Below are 21301 nucleotides of genomic sequence, written 5' to 3'. Positions count from 1 at the left end.
GATCCTCTATTAGACGTAGAGAGAATATAAGAGAGATGTATGTTCAGTTGTGATTGATTAAAGAATCTAGAGAAAATACTCATGCAAGAGTTTTTTTAGAGATCTTGAGAATCCTTGTAGGGAGAGTAATTCTAATTAAATCGAGAAACTATCTAAGAGAGAATCAATGATAAGATATCCAATCATTTTAGAATTACATTGCCTAATCCCATGATATCCTAATTTGACTTGAATTAGAATTTTCTTATTTGAAAGACAAATAATATCCTTAATGAGCTAACCCTAGGCTGTCGGACTACGTTCCACAGGCCATGGGCATTCCGGTCCTCCTAGCCACCCAAGGTGCCACATGTCATGGTCCCAAAAAATCAGAGTCCCACAATTTCTCTTAAAATGCGGCAGCATGAAACTAATCGATATCCATTGAGGGCAACTTGGCATCTTTTAGTAGTTATTAATTTAAGCCTCCAAGGAAAGTAGCTACCATTTTTACAAATAAGTTTTTGGTTTTCGTCCTCGCTCTTATTCATATCTGCTTTGTTAACTCGGAACACCCTAAAACCTAATGTGGATCTAAAACAATGTTCTCTTGGAAATCTGGAGACCAAGGAATGCATTGTCATTCACCGTTGAATTCGATATCAAGGGTGAAAATAAATTCATGTGCCTGATATATTTCTACTGAAAATTCACCAATAACAAAATCAGGAATCAACCAGAATGCACAGAATTTGGGATACAACAATGGGGACTCTCCTTTCCTCCCCCTTCCCTCTTGCCAGAGGTGATGCCGGTTACAAGTAGTTCAGTCCATTTCTACATTTGCAATGAGAGCAATTAATGGCGGGCAGAAAAGGACTGAACTTCCTAAAATATGATACAAACAAACATTTCTTAAAGTTGCCTCGGAAAGCTTTGCTCCGCATTTGTTTGTCCATAGGCCTCCAGAAGAAGAGTGAAAAATCACCGTCTCAGTTCTCTACCGGCAATGCATCAGATCTACAGATATCCCTGCGACACAGCGGGCATACCCTGCACACAACATACAAGTTAGACTTTTCCATTAGAAGAAGCACCAAAATATATGAATACAAACTGAAAATGTCAGCAACTAGTGGCACTGATACTTCAGGCACCATCAGTTATCTTATCAGTTCGTACTTGTATGAGTTAGAGTGGTGGCATGAAGAAACAAATGGCTCTTGTAATATCTATGGTGTTCAATAAAATCAAATGCAGAAATAAAATACAATCCCAAGGCATCCTTTGAATGTACTACATTTAAACTTCCATTCTATATTGTTAGGCCAAACAAGGAAAACTGGCTGCTGTGACATGTATGAGAATCAATGACCAAGAATTGGGCAGATGGCGCTTTACCGCAATGGCAGAAAGCAATCATGCCTATGCCCTATCCCCCTAACGACTAATAATTTAACTCAATAACGCTATCGTTTGTCAAAATTGGGAGGACTACAAAACTTATCATGGAAACCAAATAATGCAGCTAATCAGTGTTTCATTAGTTGCGATCAACAATCAGACAATCAGTGGCAAGGAGTTACATAGGACTTGTGTTTCCAAGAAAATTATTTCAGCGCCGAGTTCAAGTACAGCTAAGAGAGGGAAATGAAAAAGTAAATCAAGAAAGAAGTTATCTCCAACTATAAAACATATGAAAGAGAGACCCATTGGAAAGGAAACAGATGTTAATTAGAAAGCCGCCAGATCAAACTAGTGTTTTAAAAACCACACCTATGCAGCATTGGAGGTGGGGCGACAATGAAAACGCCTGTCCAGTGGGAGTAGGCTTAAACTTGCCTAGACGTGGTGAGGCGCACCTGAGGCGGTCGACTGGGTATCATTTTTGTTTAAAAGTTGCTGAAATCTAAAAGTTTTAATTGCAAACACGTTGCACTTTAAGAACATGAAGAAGACGGCCTCGTTTGGAGTTTTTTTTTTGCTGATTTTTCATTTTCTTTATTATTTTTTGGCTGAATTTTTGGCTTTCTTTAAACTGACCCACTTATTCCCCAGTAGTCCAGCATATTCCCTTCATTAGAATTTTTGTTTTTAATATTATTTTATAGATCAAACTCAAAATAAGACATTTTTATAAAAGCATTTTATATCCCTAAATTATTCTTTCCTTAAAACGCAATTGTTCAACAAGACAAAAAAAATATCTTTTTGTTTTTAATTTTTGTTTTGTAGCTATATATTATTCTTTCTTTTTTAAGTTGTATTATCCTTGTTTTTCTCTTTTTAAGTCCACATAACAAGGATAATATAACATTTTAAAAATAAAAAAAGAATAATATATAACGTTAGATAAAAATAAGTATCCATCACATTTTTAAGGAAAGAATAATATAAGGTTATCAAATCATTTTATAGAAATGTCTTATTCTGAGTCTCTTGAGATCTATAAAATAATATTAAAAATAAAAAGTCTAAGAAAAAGGAATATGCTGGAGAATATACTGGGGAATATGCTGAACAACTAGGAACAATTGTCAATGCGACAGTTTAAAGAGAAAAAAAGATAATAGAGAAAATGAAAAAACAGCTAAAGAAATTAATGTTTTTCAAAGTGCAACGGCTTTGCAACTAAAACTTTTCGGCAACTTTTAAACAAAAAGGACGCCCAATCAAACACCTCGACCACGTCTAGGCGAGTTTAAGCCTACTCCCGCGGGCAGAGGTTTTCATGGTCACCCGCCTCTGAAGCCTCCTTAGATGCATCTTAAGGCGCGCTTTTTAAAACACTGGCAGCTCCTCAACAAGATAAGTCAAAAACCCATTTGGCTGTGCAAAGCCTAAAACCTCATGATGAAGAATACACTCACCTAGAAGAGCTAAGGGCTGTTTGAACCATTTGGTTTTTTAGTCAGTAGTATTCTTTCTTTTTTTTTTTTTTTGGCTATAGATAGGGGAAAAGTATGGAGGAGAAAATATGAATGAAGAAGTTGAAGAATGGTTGAAGGAATGTATGGAATGACACACAAATGAATAAAGAAAGGTAGCCAAAAATGCACAGTAAGGGAGGATAAGACGGAATAGATTAACGTAAGCTAAAATTGGAGCGTTACTGGTCAGTTTAACATATCAAAACAATTTGTTCAAAAAAAAAAAAGAGAACATATCAAATCAAACAAAATGGCCATTCCAGCAACAACTGAAAGGAATTTTCATTTTTATTACGACAAGATTTGAACCTAGGACCTAAACATTTCCCCATCCTCCCAATTCCACTTGAGCTAAAGGTCTTGGGCATAATATGCGTTCTCATCATCTATCAGGTTAACTTCAACATATTACCATGAATACCAAACATTTCCAAATTCAAGCTTATGTTACCAAGACCAGCATGTATCAGACCACCAAGCACCAACTACCATGCAAGCACTACTAATTTACTAAACATGCAAAAAAGCCAGAAGGACAATTTATCCAATGATTTATTCTTTTCCAACCCAACTAGATACTAAATTTAGCAAAACCCCTTTCAACATTATCATGGCCAGAACATATAAAGTACATGTCGGTTTAAACTGGTCATATTAGAATATTCAAAAGCAGAAAATGTAATTGAACCTGTGAATCTCCTTGAGCCACTTGTCAATACAAGTTTTATGAAATTCATGATGGCAAGGCAGTATTCTCATTCTGTCTCCTTCTTCATACTCCACAAGGCATATGTAGCATCTGTTGCATTAAAGGATACGCAAAGCAAAAGTTATTAAACTCTTTCTATATTAAAGGGATGCAACTTACATTCCTTTTCAGAACCTAAAAAATGCCATTTCGGATACAAAAAAATCAAGTAGAGATATCAAAACCATGTTATAATCAGCCCATAAAAATCGTCTTTCTAAAGACACTTCATTTTGCTAACAAGAGAGAGATAATGTACCTACAACAACACACATATCAGATTATAAATGTAATACCAACATGCATTTATATAACATCAACATGTTTACACAAGTTACTAACTATTTTTTGGTACCATTTTCTTGAAACTAATGTTAAGTCAAGTAGAGATGAGCAAGGAAAGATAAAGATATGTTCGTAACCTAAAATATATAAACCATTACATTAGGAACATCATCTCAATCCACTAATTGACAGTCATCTGGATGCTCCATAGGGATTGCAAATGAATTTGTACTATTTTTGGGTTGCTTGAAAAGCTTATCCATTATGGCAGTTTATTTCTTGTAAAAAAATGAGAACAATCTAAAACAAGGAAGTAGAACTCGACTCAGGAGGTTCAAGTATTAATTGCAAGACAATATGCTTCTTGTGATTTAGAATGCTTTTTCAAATGGACATATACTGAGATTCGATATATTGTTAGGCACTCAGGAGCCGCTCAGCACTAAACAATGCTGTGATAATAGCCGTTTTCATGCTTCTAGTGATTTAGAATGCTTTTCAAATATGGATACAAAGTACTGAGGTTCTACATATGGTTGGGCACGTAAGAGCCGCTCAGCACTGAATAATGCTGTGAAAATAGCTGTTTTTCATGCTTTGTTCCAAATCCATGAATAAAAAACTGAGATAATAACCTTAGGTATTTTTGGTTGAACTGAACTCTCTGAAGCATGAAACTTGCACAATTGTGCTAGACAACCCAAAACTTTAGAATGCACCTACAAGCGATACCTAATTCACTTAATGTTTGCATCACAAACAAAAACCAAAACACTGGATTTGTCTATTTCAGTGATTAAAATGGCAGAAGGGGGACGTTAATTTTTTATTTTTATATATACACAAGCTCTACTCTTATTAACTAGCACTACGAAAATCGATGTTAAATTCTCAAATATTTTGTTCAGTGATTAAAGAAAGTAGTGGAACAGATTTCCTTAGCTAAACATTCACTTGCATCTCAAAAACGGAAGCAGATAGATTCTTTTACTCTGGCAACATACTGAATCAGGTCAGCCACATCCTTCAAAGATATAAGGTGAACTGAATGTTGAATATCAGATAGACTTAGATACTTACTGTGCAGCCTCCTCGTACTCATTTTTTTGCAACTTCGAAAACAATTTGACAGGCAAAGATTCCACAACTTCATTAGGAGCAGGAACAGATCCAATTGAAGATACAGAAGGTCGGGAAGATAAAACCACAGATTGCTGGTGAATTTCATCCAGAACCTAATTAAATTAAGTTCAAACGGTTCAAGTTATATAATTAGTAAGGAAACACAATGACAAAAAGGTAATCACACATTAACATTACCTCAAACAAAGCCTCAGCTAACATAACTATTCTTGATATGCTAGCCCTAGCACTGTTGTCATCATTTGGACGGGCATCTTGATTACTCGTACGACATGTACAACGACCTGTTCTCTGTTGACCAGATAAGATACAAGACCTCTCATGTCCAGGCATGTTTTCAAAGCGGCTCCCCAACCGCTGAAGTGCACGAACCTATAAAATACACATGTGCATCAGCAAACCAAAATGTTACACAAAAAATAAAAGAGTGAGGAAAATGTATCAAGAACAGATTGTAAGAAGTTTATATGGTCCCCTTAACAAAGTTCTGCACAAGTTAGACCTATAAACTAACCATTAGGAACATTGGGTATAAAAAACATTGGGCATAATAATGTCCATAAAAAGGCAGCCAACTGGTTGGTGCATTGGATTAGCAATAAGCGTAAGGTTGCAATTATTAAATATCCGTTTAGAAGATCATGAACCCAAGTGCTATTTATTGTTCCATTGAATCTCACTCAAAGCACCAAAAATGACTGTGAAAAAGAAACAAACCTGCGATCGTATTCTTCTCCTACGCTCTAGGAAATTTGATCTGTGTTCAAGTAGATCATGATACCTAGCCTGTCTTGGTCTTGATGATTCCACTCCATAGTCTTGAATGCCAAACAATGAACTAGGCATATTAGATGGAGAATAACCAGACCCATTTTCGGAGTTTACAACATTACCTTCAGGTTCCAAACTTCTTGTATCATCTCCCTGATTTGTATCTCTCATTTCTTGTTGCAAAGAAGAAAATGTTAAATCAGATAATGATGATCGACGAAGTACCCTGTCACGAAGTCTTCCAACACTTAAGGTTCTGCTGAAACGAACATTCCGTTCAACAGGTTCCCGAGCCCCTGAACGTCTATCAGAAGGTCTAGTTCTGCTGCTCCCCGTTTCATTATGAATTCTAGGAGAACGCAAGTTTACACCAACGCCCATTATTGAACCGTTAGCATTTCTACCAGCATCACGTCTCGAAGAATTTGTTTGGTTATCTTGCAAGAGACCAGAAAAACCAGATCCCAGAGTATTTAATCGTGCATTACCAGAAGTGTCGTCATAAATATGTGCTGGCATCCTATTAACCTGTGATTCTGGAAGAAAGTCATTGGTTTGTTGGCTTTCATCTGTATCTATCAAACTGCTAACAGGCCTTGCATGTAAATGAAGCTCATCCTCATTGTTCGTGACACTTGTCGAAGATAGAGGATAAGACCTGGATGACCCTATACTTGTTGCCCGGCTTAACCTGAAGCTTACATTACCTGGAATGAAGCTAAAGCGAGAAAGGAAACGACTTGAAGGGTTGATAGTTGAAGAGGCAGAAGGTTGGGCAGAGCTGCTAGCAGTTCTGGAAGCAGTATCAGTGATACTAGCCTGACCCCATTCAGTCAGCCGAACATTTGGAGATATACAAGGCATTTCATCAGGTTGTTCAACTTTAACCTTTCTGAAACATTCAATGTTTGCATGATCTGGCACTGTGCCATTCAGGCTTCCACATGGAGCATTATCCCTGATTTCTTTGTTCCGATGATCAGAAACCTAAAGCATGAGTCCACTTTAGTTCCTTAAATAATTTGTGGCCAATTAACACCAGCCATTTAAAAATATAAAAATTTCAAATGACAACGTATCAGAAATATTTCCAAATACCAATGTTTGGTAGCAGGGAAAAGATAGAAGTCTTGTGTAGGAAAACAGAAGTAACCATGAAAAAAGAAAGTCCCACGTGAAAAGTCAGCTACTTTTTTTAACAGTTAAAGGTTTACAGGTAAAATGTGATTGCTGCTGGTTTATAATATACCCTACATGTACGGCAGGCATGCTCCTCTTTGAAATACAACTTTGGTGAGAAACTTTACATAGTATACATGGATATTAGGATTCAACATGTAGTTGGATTATATTCCATAGTTTCTTCGCTTGCTAACAAGATAGAAAAGCTAAAAGCTCTGATTTCAGTGAACTTTATTTAAGGGTTTGGAGGTGTAACGTTTAATAGATTTCCAATCATCACATTTGAAGGTTACTAACTACAAATTTATTCTTTAAGGTCTGGGTTAGCATTGGTGAGCTATTAAATTTTTCCTCACAATCCTAACTTATACTTCAGAAAATAAATTCAAATATCTTGATTCCTGAGGTTGAGTACAACCTATAAGAACTGTTCTCAGATTGTTTATAACAGGTGAGGTTAAGGAGATGACTGTAAGTTCTTACACGGGTTGTTGACAGGGACGGTGGTGGGGAGGAAGGATGACCCAGGTTGGAATAGAAAGGACTGCTAGGTTCTATACAGATTCTCATCACGAGGAGAGAATCTCTCATGCAAACAAAATGTAGTCCTACTAGCATCACCGTCCAATAAATCATTGCCAAGTGTTCAAACATATGCACTACCCTAGACAATTGACACATGGTAAATTGGCTACATGAGAGAACCACTCCATCACGAGACCTAAATAAATCTGAGAGTAGATGTGTTTTCTTACTACAAGAATGGAACGTTGCTAAAAAAAGTAGCCACCTTTCACAACGCAGCCTTGGACGAGATTGCTACATTATTGATTCTGGAAGGAACTTTCTACATGGGAAAAGTTAATTCAACTTCACATGAGCTGAGGCAACATAACAAGGCCAAATTAGAAGGGAAAAAAAAAAAAAAAAAAACCTTCTTTTACTTCCATATTTTGACTTTATACCAAAACAAAACCAAAAATGGTTTAACAATAACAGTGGAATACATTTCTTAGAGCGAAACGCAACTCTCCGATCTTCTTTTCCACCATTTAAACACTCTTATACAAACCTTGACACCTAAATACTTAATGTCCAGAACCAAAAGTATAACTAAAGCTTTATTTAATTAACATGTATATAATTTTTTTTTTTTTTGTAAAGTTCAAAAACTAGTACTTTCAGGCAGCATTTTACAAACCAAGAACAAAAGAATTTTTTTTTTCTTCTGTTGCTAATAAAATAGAAGTAAAATTAAAGATTGTGCTCCAAAATGAAAATTCAGACATTGATGCTCAAACTCAAAGAAAATTAAATAAAAATTCAAATGCAGGGGTAAAACAGGAATCAAATTTAAATAGAAAAACAAAGAGGAGGAACCTGGTGTTCATCATCGCTGTCGTGAGATCGAGATTTGGTTCCGAGTCCCAAACAAGAATACGACTTGAACAGTCTGCGGCATTTGGATTTGGATCGACGCCTCCGGCTCCGGCCATTTCCACCAAACGACAACGTCGAGGAAGATAATGCCGCCGCCGACGACGACGTCGCTTTGCTGCCACTCGATCCCATCTTCCTCCCTCCGTCCGGCCAGGCAGGGTCCACTAGTCCAATGCCCTTAAGACTTGACCCTTCAAATGTGATTCAAATTACATCATGAACCACGCATTTGAGATCTGGAATCATGGAGCGGGGGAAGCTGCAGGGAGGAGAAGATTGGGTTTTCAATAACATTTTCACCTTTTTATCGATATAAAAAAAAGTGATAAATTTAGAGAGAGAGAGAGAGAGAGAGAAGAAGAAGAAGTTACTTACTTGCAGGGGAGGGAGAGAGAGAGAGAGAGAGAGAGATGGCAGATGTGGAAATGGAGGTTTCTGGCTCTTTTTTGGTGTGAGTGACTGACGACACTGACTCGTCTTTTTGAGAGGACGACATGAAAGCAGAGAGAGTGGCGTTCCCTCTGCCTCTTTTTGCGGGATTCAAAATTGGTTTTCGTCCCAACTGGATTGGATACTTCTTCTTCGTCCTTGGGCTTTTCGGCCTTGGGCCTTGGGTCCAGCCCGACTTCTTTCTCTTATATTTTGCATAACTCAAAAACCATCCATCTAAAACTCAAACGTGAAAATCAAGAAATAGAAGGAACAAAAAGACACGTGCACCAATTTGATCTCCTAAAATTTATACTCTTCCTTACGTTCATGATTGACAAGTGCCAACAATACATTAAATTTCAATCCCACATTGACCAACTCTACAAAGTTGGGCTGAAGTAAATGAGTGTGATCAAAGGTGTGGGAGCCAAAAATTACTCTTCCACTAAACAAGCAACTAGCATGCTAAACATGGGGAGTGGGGGCAAAGTAAATGAGCACGATCAAATACATCCATGAATGTGGAACATGGAGAAATATAAGGAAAGTGGGACTTCAAGCCCAAGGCTTGAATGCCTATAAAAGGCCAACAACTCCACCAACATGGACGAGGGAGGAGGAAAGTATCATATCGCTTTACAATGTACTACAACCATTTTGAATAAAGATTGACTTGATGGCGAGCGAAGATGGTGTCTAAAGCTTATCAACATGGTTATAAGATTTACTTATTGGAGGATTAGAGGAACCAAATTTTTTCGCTTCAACATAAGGATACCAAATTTTGAAATCAAATTTACAAACCAAATGATGTGTCACCAATAGGAAATAAACACATTAATCAACACTTAAGTAATAGTTCAATCATCAACATCCACATCATTTAATTCACAAAATTTGGTTTAGAAATTTGGTCTCCTTAACATTACCCTTTATAAAAGGAACTGAAAACTCATTTTTATAGGGGGTAACGTTGGGGTACCAAAATTTTCAAACTAAATATGCAAACCATATGATGTTCAATTAATTAAGTGTTGGTTAACATACTTATCTCTAATTAGTGACACATCATTTGGTTTGCAAATTTGGTCTCTTTAGCATTATCTTTTTACAAGTAATCATTCATTCTCAAACACCACCATGTTACCACTAAACACTACTCATGCACATGTGACACCCTACACAAACTTTGCTAATGTTGACGCTAAAAACTATTATGGTTATCAAAAGATTATGATGGTCAAATATTGTTACGTGATCGTTGTAAATGAGAAATTTAACACTAAAAGATTAAGTGATTCGCCTAAAAATGGGGGATACGTCAACTGAAAAGCTATAACTAGTTACAAAGTATCAAATGGAGAGGGGTAGGGGGACCTTAATAGATGTTAATAGCCAAAGAAATATTAGGTCTCTCTCTCTATATGTAAAACACAAACTTTCTCCTAGAGTCTCTTACTCTTTTATATGTCGGCGGCCGCCTTCTTTGGGCCAGAATTTCTTTGCCATGTTTTTAAAGATTGAAAAAAAAACAAGATAGAGAACCATCTTTAAAGAACAGACAATGTTAGAAACTAAAATGGTGTGGCCAAAGAAGAATTTGGTATTCTTCTTAGTACTACGGTCTAGTGATATTTATCTTCACTAGTAAGTAAGAGGTCTTAGGTTCGATTCTTACCAAAGACAAATTTGAACCACATTATTGCTAGCCCATTGTGAGGCTAAGCCTCATTTGTTCAAAAACAAAATGGTGTGGCCTTATCCACAACTCAAAAAAGCTTTAGCATATCCTGTCCAAATAACCACAAGACCCGTGGAGAGCAAATCCCACATATTCGAGCAACAAATTCGTAGGACTTCTAAACTGATTTTAGAAAACTAAGCTGTATTGATGATGGGGATGGTGATGATGATGATGGTAGAATAGACATACTCAGCCGTCAAACACTCCCAACTAATCACATCAAAAGCCATATGGCTCACAAAAAATTAAGGTCCAATGATTGTGCGACACAACAGTGCCATGGTTAAAAAGGGCGTTCAAGGTGTAAAAGAACTAAAAACTTATGAATTTTAACCACGAACTAGTGGTCTAGTGATAAATGGCAGATTATGAGGCTTCCTTAAAACTAAAGCCTGGAGGTCTTGGGTTCGAAACCCATTGTTGGTGTGGAAGCCAGACTTGTGGCCAAGGGAGGCTGAAATGCCTCTATGAGTCTTCCCGGCCCTTGGAAGAGGTGGATAACCATGATTTGCCACCAGTTGTCCCCTTTTTTAAGAAAAAAAAAACTTATGAATTTTGAGCAACAAATTGATCAAAAAAACAAGAAGTTTTATTTGCCAATAGGATCCTCACCAAAAGGATCCATAGAGGATCCTATTGGCAAATAAAACTTCTTGTTTTTTTGATCAATTTGTTGCTCAAAATTCAAAAGTTTTTTTGATCAATTTGTTGCCAATAGGATCCTCTCTGGATCCTTTTGGTGAGGATCCTGGGAATCCATAAATCATGTCCATTCATTGTACATCATGCGATCAATTTTTGTCAAGTACTGTTTATATTTAATTTTAAATAAAAATATTTAAAATAATTTTTGATCGCATGATGTACGATGAACGGATATGATTCACGGATCTCCGGAATTCTCACAAAGAGGATCTGACAAGGATTCAAATTCTTTGATTTGAACTCAAATATTATCTCAACTTAAAAGTGTGCCTCATAAACTTCCCATTTTACCCAAAAATGTAACTTTAAGAAACACAGACAAAGAAACCCACTGAGCATGATAGCAACAACCTCTCGTCGACCTTCTATCCTCTTTCGTTGTTGTTCAGTTTTTCTGAGCAACCTCCATAGGGCTGGATCTTGTTCCGATTTATTTTCTTTTCTTCAATGAACTAATAATTAAGCTCACCGATTGTTGTTTTGGGGGGGGGGGAAGAGAGAGAGAGAGAGAGAGAGAGAGAGAGAGAGAGAGAGAGAGAGAGAGAGATAGAGAGAGAGAGAGAGAGAGAAAGAATTATGGATTAAGCTGGTTTTTTAGTTATAGGGTTGATGCTTTTCTTGAGAGTTTGGGTTTGATGATGAAGTAGAGTGAAACAATACAGAATTTGGGTTGGGGTGGCAATGGTGAATATGAGTATGCACCAAATCTTTTTCTATTAGGGTTTATGGTTACAACGAGAGATCAAAATTGAGAGAGAGAGTGGTGACCTGCTACTCGACGGTGGCCGATGAGGAGGAGGTGGAGGCTATTGTAGTCTACAACATTATAACCCCTCTCTTTTATCTTACGAATCTAATCCAACTATGGCTACATTCCTCCTATACCAGCAACCAAACCCCACAAACCCTCTTGATCCCCTACAACCGACCCATTTGCCAATTGTTAATTTTTTTTCTCTACACCCATTTTTTATTGGGAACTTTAACGAAAAACTTATGTACTGTTCACTTTAACGAAAAACCAAATTTTTACACTAAAAAGTCAATTCTAATACCATTCATTTTACTCTTTATTTTGTATTAATCGTCAAAACTCAAAATTTTCCAGCAATTTTCATTAGTTTTTTTTTTTTTTATTTAAGACAAAATTGGAATATAACTAAAAAAAAAAAACAATGGGTGGAGAGAAGATTGCAGGTTAAATAAAGTTTCCCATCAAAAAATTATTATGAAAGAAAAATGTGACAATTTTTCAGTGACCCAATTCCAATTTCTGCATATCTCAACAATTCCCCTTGAAAAAACTGTTCTTACCCTCCAAGTTTTTATCTTTTTTCAACTAACCACATAAACAACCATTTGGTTCATATAATTTAACATCAGGTAGCTAAATTCTATGACCTACATTCCATTCAATGGAAACAATCAATTCATGTTCATACACTACAATTAACTACCAATTTATGCTCATACACCAAAATCGAACGACGACCAGCAGCAGCCATGGAAATTTGGAAAGCCAAGGAGGTGCACGAAAATCAGGAGCGGCCATGGAAATTCCTTCTGCAATTAACAACAGCAGCAAGTTCAAAATTAATTCAATCCTTCCCTGTCCACCGAATTCAATCCTACCCTTAATATCAACTAAATTTTAATTTGGTATTAACAACAAAAACCCCCAAAAAACAATTTAATCTGCCCAAGAACCCATCTAATTGATGCCAAATTCATCCAAAGCCACCAAAACCCAATACCCGAATCCTAGCAACAACTACAATTTCAAATCTTTGATTCAATTTGAGGAGAGGATGACGCTGGACTTAGCTTCCGTCGGCTACGGAGACGGCGGCGTCAATTAAATGTGAGATCTCCACTTGTGACTCTGAGGGTGAGATGTAGAGCAGAGAGTTGAGAGAGAGAGAGAGAGAGGAGAGAGAGACGAGAGAGTGAGACGCGAGAGGAACACGAGGGATTTCCCAAAATTTCTTAAGTTTTACCCGTGAGTTATATGGGTTTTTTGGACCCGGAACTCAGTTTTAGGGCACACACCTAATTTTACTTTTTTCATATCTTTTTAATTTTTATCAGTTAAATCAGATAAATTAAAGAACATCAAATGACAGAAATTAATAAAAGGTGTGAGAGAAATAAAAAAAAAGTGTGTGGATAGCATACCCTAGTTTTATTGTGAGCTGATTTCACACTAAGCTTGCTTTGATTGATTTGTTTTCAGCCGTTGAAATCAGATCCAACGGTCCGAATTTGGTCCGCACGCAAGGTCCGTAAAAGGTGGTCCGCACTTAGAAATGGCGGAAAGTGAAAGACCCTACTTTTGGCGGCTGGCCTTGAACAATTTTCAAGCCCAAAATTAAAAGAAATGACCTTGTTTACGGTCCGCAAAAGTACACTCTTAAGTCGTATTTCATTGAATTGCTCTCTAAAATTGTCTTCTGAAACTGAATTAAGGTGGAAGAATGTGAATACAATCGAGATTAAATGACTAATTACATAAACAATGAGGGAAGACACACCCAGCACACAAGCTTCTGTGCCGTGGTGGCCTTCGATTATTTTCGTACTACTTGATCAATGACATTTTTCTTTTCTTTCATATTCGACATAATTAACTTGACCTATAAATCTAGCTAGTAAAAATGAATATATATGTGTCTCACAAATTGATAAATCTATTTTCTACATTTAATATACCTTTCTCGACATTTTGGCGAAATTACTGTGTTGGTGGTGATTTGGATCAAAGTTACGGTTATGGCAAGTGGGATTGCAAGGGTAAGGACAATCAATCTTTTGAAAGGGAGTTCGGTCGTAGAACCAGTCTCCAACTGCCTTTGCAATCGTCTGCCGATGAAATACAGTTTTAACAACAAATTAGAACTGATGTATAGCAGTAAGTCATGGAAGATGCATGAATGAAAGCTGTGTTCAATGTTTACCGTCTTGTTCAGTACTGGAGAGTCGGGCATTAACCATGTCTCCTGCAGTTCAGTTTGGCAGTGTGCATAGCAAGAGTCTATGAACATTCCTTTTGATCGAGAGCCGCTCACACCACCAATTGCACTTAAAAACTGCGCCCTGAAATCTGAAAACGGGACAAAGATTCATTCAACCAGGATCAACTAATTTCTGTTTCGGGTTGAAAACTTTTGAAGGCCGGATGGCCTAGCTATAGGCCTGTCCGTTGATACTGGCTTAGTTTTCTGGCGTTTATAATTACGTACCTTGCATGGTTTTGAGTTGAGTGGGTTTACAATGCGTTATGTCAAGCTTGCAGTTTTGCCAAGTCCCATGGGGATCGGCAACTCCAGGTGCCAAGATGTTCTTTATCTGGATGGACACAATCAGATCAAGTAATAAGAGGAAATCAAAAGGAAAAATAGACAACGAACTGAAATACAAGGGAAGCAACTTAGCAGAGTTCGTAACAGAAAGAATAAGCTAACCTGCCATGAATCGTAGGCTGCATTTACATAGAACATTGGCGTCCGGATTTGTGAGGCAAAATATTGCGGGAAAAAGCACTAGATTATTGTTTCAAAAGTATCATTAGAATTTACAAATGAAAAGGATATAGTTGCAATTGAAAATCTTTACAAATGTCAAATACTTACCAAACCTGGACTCAATTTTGAAGTGCAAGATGGAGGCAAATTCTTCGCCGAACCCTACACAAAGATTGACAATGAGAAGTAACGTGGATTAATATTTGAACCACATTAGGAAGGGCTGACAAATAAGGGAAACTCTCTTTTCGCGTCTTATATAGAGAGAAGGAGAGAGGGAATACATGTGTTGCAACCACTTGACTAAAAAACTGTTCAACGTGTCGTGCTCCAGAAACATCCTTCCTGCAATTCATTACCAGGTGGATAAGCAACTCTCGTGTAGTTTGGGAATCGGAATACAAGGTACTAAGCGTAAGCTTACGCATTAATGAAGTAACCAGCGTCTGAAACGCATTTCACTTTAGCTCCAACAGGTAAGAGGGCATGGAAGTTGTCACAGTGAAGAATGGACGCCAATCCACCAGCAGAACAACCAGAGAGAATAGCCTGCAGTAAAATGTGCTAGCAAGTCATCAGAGCTGACGACAACTGAGCTGAAATGGTTGACAGTTAAGGGGTCATACGTTTTTAGCCTTCCCCATTCCTTTTGCTAATAGTTCTTCAATGACTGCACGAAAAATCCTTGCTCCTCTGAAGAAAAGACCGGTAGCCTGCTCAAATTGTTATTTCATTGATAATCCCACAATCAGAAATGAAATGAGAGGCTTAGATTCAGGACAAATGGTGTCTGCAAACTCAGACTGCTACTTGAAGGTAACTTACTAGGTTTACAGCTGCAACATCACCAGTGAATGATGCCCCGTCGCAATACCTAACTTTGACTCTATTCCAGTTGTAAAAGTCTGGCATGGAATACGGACTTTTAGTTCTACTGGTAAAAAGCAAGGAACTCAACAGACAAAAGAAGAATGAAAGCTATATTGATCAACTATACTACTAAGCTTTTCATCTTAAAAAAGAAAATTGTTCAAACAATGGCAAGAAGTACTGAATCTTGATTAGCGAAAATAGATATCAAACCCGGATTAAATATATGCCTGCTGTTCAGAATCCCAGAAAATGCAATTTCCTTGAGCATTTTCTTAGATGAACCTAAACGGTTGTTTTTCCGGACAAGACAAGTTGTGATATTGTTACACCATCCTCCTCCCTAAGATCAAAACATAAAGAAGAAGAATTACGGCATCAGAACTTCACGAGCTATCAAATATTCAGATTTTCATGAAAATTATCGATATAACTTGTTCTTTTTGTTCTCTCTTATCTTGTGAAATAAACTGTACTGGGAGCTGAGAGAAAAGGACAAACCTCAATGTGAACCAACCAATTGTTAATTCCTGAACCATATCCCTTATCAAGGTGGTAAGCTGGGGGACTCCCATCCAAGCAAACTGCACAACATGTCAAATTCCAAATTCTGAATCAAATATTTGTTTTGAAAATGAAACTCGAAAAAAAGGAAATTACTCTCATCAGCATATTTGCACAAGAGTTTCTCACCGGCTCCTTTGGCAACCGCACTATGAACGTAAGTTATTCCCACAGGCAATGCGGCTGCTTTCAGCAGCATGACTGCACATACTAGAACAGACAACCATTGGCCTAATCTTGCACCAGCCATCTGCCTATACGAAGTAAAGAAATCAATATACCAAAAACAAAACCGAAGGAAAAAAGAAAACACCAACGAAAACAGAGAAATTCATTTAGAGGCATAACCAATTGACAAAATCAATCAAGAATCTACATCTACTGGGACAATCATCGATATATCGTGTCTACAACATGCATACATACATACATACATACATACGTAAGTAAAAGAAAGGGAATCTAGTTTGCAGGTTTTCCACCATAACAAAAAAATAAAAAAAATCCCAGAGTATCTAACTAGAGCCGATCCTCCTCGAATGATCCAAACCAGTTTAATTCTCAGCTTTTGTATTGCTTAATGGTCAAGGATGAGCATTAGCAACAAAGAGCTTTTTCCAACTTTTGCAAGGTATCAAGACTTCAAGGCCATAAAGTTGGTTCTTTTCAAAACTAGGTGGCTCCTTTTTCATCCAGCCAACATTATACACTCAGAAAAGGAAAAGTTACCAAAATAATAATAAATTATATTAAAGAAAAATAATAAAAACAGACTCATCAATCATATTATATATGCAAACATTTCCAAATCTAAATGCTAACAAAATCATTCAGAAATCTATTGGCTGACATAAACAAATCGATTTTTCTCAGAAAAAAAAAAAAAAAAAAAAAAAAACCATCTTTGATATTGCTTCAAAGTACCCAACTTACCCTTGGCCTTGGTTCAGTGGAAAATCCCAGTTCAACTTCAACCGCACAAAGAAATATACATATATTTTGATATACAGACAGAGGAAATATTAATAGCTCACTTAAACACTCTCTTAAAAAGGAGAGTGCTAACTGAAAAAATAAAGACGGCAACGCCAATGTGCTGACTGACATTAATGAATATATATATACACACACAGAAAGACATATATAAATGTATAATGTGGGTTGTTGATGTTGTTAAGCATACAAACAAGAAAAAAGTGGATCCAAATTTATGAAAAAAAAAATGTTGTTTACAACAGAAACAAAATAGCTTACTATTATGGCAAAACCAGAAACAGCATAATGTACCTGAAATGAAAGATCGAAATTGATGGGTTGGAGGAGTGATGCAATGGTAGCCAAAGGAAAAGGATGGAGAGAGTGATGAGAGTTCGTTTGCAAAGTTTTCGTATATATATGCACAGAGAGAGAGAGAGAGAGAGAGAGGGAGAGAGAGAGAGATTTCTATTGAGTTTTTGGAGCAGCGAACCCGAGAGCCGACACTAATTTTCGTTCCCTCCCAACCATTCCCCAAAGAAAAGGGTTAATGATTGGATATGGACTCGGGTTTGGGCCTTTCCTCATCTAGTATGACCCGACCCAGATGACAAGGAAAGCCTCCACTGGCGACTGCTTAATTCTGCTGCTGCAACGAACCTTATCGTATTACGCTGTATTTTAACTTTTATTTGAGGCAGAGATGGTGTATGTAGGGCGGAGAATCCTCTACCTGTTTCTTATGAGAAGAATCCTCTCTACTTGTTTCTTAGTGAATGACAAGAAAATGAAAGTTTAGGGTGGTTGGTGAGGTTATAATTTTCTTTCGAAAGAAAACGAAAAGCCATGACAACAAACTCCACTAAAAAAGAGATTTGTCAACGCGTCCGGACTATATAATGATACACCATATATCATTATACAAATAGAAAATCACTTAAAAAATAAAATTTTCATCTACTTATATAATTATGTATGATGTACTATCTGTATGCCTGCATACTGATTACTGAGCCAAACTGCCAGGCATGTAAAGCTTTCATGAGGCAAAACATTAATTCAAACTTGTAGATCGGCTTTTTTACGGCTTTTTTTTTCTTTTTGGTACCTAATTCATCATATTTGGTGACTTTTTAAGGAAGCAATTATAGTTGGGCTTTTCCCCAAATCAAAAGAAAAATTAAAGATCGGCACTACAAATTGATACAGAGTTTTGAACCCTAGATGCGCTGGTAGGAGGTAACACTATATTCACTAGAAAATTAAATCAGATGTCAAGTAACCAAGTTTCTTGAACAAACCTACTATTGTCAATTGTCATTGTAGTTTGATTTTACTTCTGTAACACGTTATCAACATTACATTACGTGTTAATCGCACATTTTTTTCTCCTTGAGTTGGATTTTGGCATGACCAATATTCGTAGCAACAATCTCAATCTTAATTCTACGTGGTGCGGGTGTTGCGAGTTATATATTAGTTAAAATGTAAATAGTAGTCTATTGTCTCACACTGATAAAGTGCATATGTAATACCAATTGTAACTCTCAAATATTGTCACATATATTGTTGGTATTTACCATGTTTAGTTTAATATAGCATCAGAGCAGTTCGCTCTTGGTGACATGTGTGCTTTAATTTTGTGTCCACCTTTGTCGTGATTCCCTTTGTTGAAAAAAAAAAAGAAAAAGGGCGAAAGTGAATAGTGCCACGCTACAGTACAGTGCCGTGAACAGTAGTCTACTACAGTGTTTGTGGACAGTAATATGTTATAGTGTCGTGAACAATGATCTGCTACAGTATCATGAACAGTGTTCTGGTAAATTGTTTTCATTTCGCTGCGTATCTTTTGTGCCTTTATTGTTCGTAATTTAGTTCAATGGCTCAATATAATCATAGTGTTATTATGCATCTTAATGGAACAAATACATGGATAATTAATACTGGAGCCACTGATCATATGACTAGTGACCCTAGAGTGTTTGATGAGTATGTGACTATGTTCGTGATCCGTGTATTACTAGTGCAAATGAAGCACATTCCCCTGTGATGGGTGAAGGCATTATCTCTCTTACTCCGACCTTATCATTGGTCCATGCTTTACTTGTTCTTGATGTTAAGTGCAATCTTTTGTCGGTAGGAAAACTACTGGATACCTTATATTGTTATGTTCACTTCTACCCTATGTATTGTTATTTTCAAGACATTCAAACTCAGAAAATAATTGGTCGTGGTAAAAGAATAGGGGGTTTGTACATCTTAACTATGGAGGATAATGTTGTTTCCGGTTCAAATAAGTTTTAAGTGCTAAAGTGGATGATAGACATCAAATTTGATTGTGGCATCAACGATTGAGACATCCATCATTCAATTATATGAAGCATCTATTTCCTTCTTTGTTTTGTACTTGTAGTGATTTAGAGTTCAAGCGTGAAACATGTGTCATAGCTAAGAGTCATCGTGCTTCCTTTCCCATAAGTGATTCTAAAGCTACTTTGTCGTTTGATTTAATACATTCTGATGTGTGGGGTCCGCCGAATGTTACTTCTAATGGATTTCGTTGGTTTGTTACTTTTATTTATGATTGTACTCGATTAACTTGGATGTTCTTGATGAAGAATAAGAGTGATGTTCCTTTACTTCTTCAAGAATTTTGTTCAATGGTGTCTACTCAGTTTCAGACCAAAGTTAAGGTCTTCAGATCTGATAACGAAGGAGAATATGTGAATCACACTTTGACATGTTTTTTTAGTGATCAGGGTATTATTCACCAAACGACTACTTCGTTTACACCCCAACAAAATGGTGTGTCCGAACGGAAGAATCGTCAAATAATGGAGGTTACTCGCTCCTTGATGTTGGATAAATGTGTTCCTAATCATTTGTGGGGTCATGAAGTTTTGGCTGCTGTGTATTTGATAAATTGTGTTCCAAGTAGGTTCTTGATTTTAAGACACCGCTTGATATGCTACAAAAACATGTTTCTCTTATTTTTGTATCAAAACTTGCTCCGAAGGTGTTTGGGTGCATTGCGTATGTGCATGTCTACTCTCATCAACGAAGTAAACTTGATGCATGTGCTATTCGATATGTATTTATTGGGTATGCTAACAATCAGAAAGGCTATATGTGTTATTATCCTCCGACTTATAAAACTTATATTACCATGGATGTCACATTCCACGAGGAAGTTTCGTATTTTGTGAAGTTCTCTTCCAACTCTCCACTTCAAGGGGAAAGGGGGAGTGAAGTGCAGATTCGAAAAGATGGTATGGATGATGTGTTACAGGCAGAGTTGGGGACAGAACCTATTATGTTGTGTGATATTGATCAGTCGGCTATAGATAGTGATCAGTCACCTGTTATTCCAGAAAATATTTCTACTGATGACAGATCAGATGTGCCTAATGAGTTGCATGTTAGTATGTCTGACGAATTACCTTATGATGACCGGTTGCTTGCTTTTGGTATGTCTAACGAGTTGCCTGATGATGGTTCGTCCAGTGATGATTCTTCTGAAAATTTGGTACAAGATGGTGACATACATGAGGTAAATTCTGATGATTCTTCTACTTATCAGTTGCCTCCACGAGCTAATCGTGGAAAACCTAAAGTACAATATGAGCCTGATATGCATGCCAAAGCCAAATATCCTATCAACAATTATGTGTCTACTTATTGTTTGTCCTAACCATATGCATCTTATGTAACATCCCACGTCGCCCAGGGGAGCGGATCCTGTAAGCCTTATATGTATATTCCCATCTCTACCTAGCACGAGGCCTTTTGGGAGCTTACTGGCTTCTGATTCCATCGGAACTTCAAAGTTAAGCGAGTTCACGCGAGAGCAATCCCAGGATGAGTGACCTACTGGGAAGTTCTCATGTGAGTTCCCAGAAACAAAACCGTGAGGGCGTGGTCATGGCCCAAAGCAAACAATATCATGCTACGGTGGAGTCGAGCCCGGGATGTGGTGGGGGCTCGGGCCGGGATGTGACAATTTGGTATTAGA

General features: G+C 37.1%; 2 protein-coding genes across 5 annotated transcripts; both read right to left on the bottom strand.

Annotated features, from left to right (window-relative positions):
* Positions 1-648: 648 nt before the first annotated feature.
* LOC103436767 (uncharacterized) lies at positions 649-8610 on the bottom strand. Its single transcript, XM_029104375.2, has 6 exons — positions 8419-8610; positions 5803-6843; positions 5263-5457; positions 5023-5177; positions 3598-3708; positions 649-1032 (listed from the first exon to the last, which is right to left on the bottom strand). The coding sequence occupies exons 1-6, from the start codon at positions 8608-8610 to the stop codon at positions 972-974; spliced, it is 1755 nt and encodes a 584-aa protein (XP_028960208.2). The 3' UTR covers positions 649-971.
* A 3940-nt stretch (positions 8611-12550) lies between these two features.
* On the bottom strand, positions 12551-18292 carry LOC103436766 (pectin acetylesterase 8). 4 transcript variants are annotated; one of them, XM_008375217.4, is made up of 14 exons: positions 17602-18060; positions 16444-16568; positions 16252-16334; positions 15964-16093; positions 15706-15785; positions 15507-15593; positions 15305-15429; positions 15165-15225; positions 14989-15042; positions 14821-14898; positions 14599-14704; positions 14314-14459; positions 14069-14218; positions 12551-12922 (listed from the first exon to the last, which is right to left on the bottom strand). In XM_008375217.4, the coding sequence occupies exons 2-14, from the start codon at positions 16562-16564 to the stop codon at positions 12827-12829; spliced, it is 1317 nt and encodes a 438-aa protein (XP_008373439.1). In that variant the 5' UTR covers positions 16565-16568; positions 17602-18060; the 3' UTR covers positions 12551-12826. The 4 variants fall into 4 exon arrangements, with proteins under 4 accessions (XP_008373439.1, XP_017188511.1, XP_070680022.1 ...); XM_017333022.3 differs by lacking the exon at positions 17602-18060 and adding an exon at positions 17248-17423; XM_070823921.1 differs by lacking the exon at positions 17602-18060 and adding an exon at positions 16757-16874.
* Positions 18293-21301: the final 3009 nt, after the last annotated feature.

Source organism: Malus domestica, chromosome 06 (assembly GCF_042453785.1).
Source record: "Malus domestica chromosome 06, GDT2T_hap1".
Taxonomy (NCBI): Eukaryota; Viridiplantae; Streptophyta; class Magnoliopsida; order Rosales; family Rosaceae; genus Malus; species Malus domestica.
This window is presented reverse-complemented; position numbering and strand designations above follow the sequence as displayed.

Bases quoted from the DNA above. Each gene is read 5' to 3' on its own strand.
- LOC103436767 (XM_029104375.2), bottom strand. From the start codon at position 8,610: ATGGGATCGAGTGGCAGCAAAGCGACGTCGTCGTCGGCGGCGGCATTA. The intron at 5,458-5,802 runs GTTTGTTTCTTT...TGTATTTTATAG, and splicing joins GGAGAAGAATACGATCGCAG to GTTCGTGCACTTCAGCGGTT. The intron at 1,033-3,597 runs GTTCAATTACAT...TGTTGTGTGCAG, and splicing joins TGGCTCAAGGAGATTCACAG to GGTATGCCCGCTGTGTCGCA.
- LOC103436766 (XM_008375217.4), bottom strand. From the start codon at position 16,564: ATGGCTGGTGCAAGATTAGGCCAATGGTTGTCTGTTCTAGTATGTGCA. The intron at 15,786-15,963 runs GTTTGATATCTA...ATTCCATGCCAG, and splicing joins CAGGCATATATTTAATCCGG to ACTTTTACAACTGGAATAGA. The intron at 15,226-15,304 runs GTAAGCTTACGC...AATGAATTGCAG, and splicing joins GCTGGTTACTTCATTAATGC to GAAGGATGTTTCTGGAGCAC.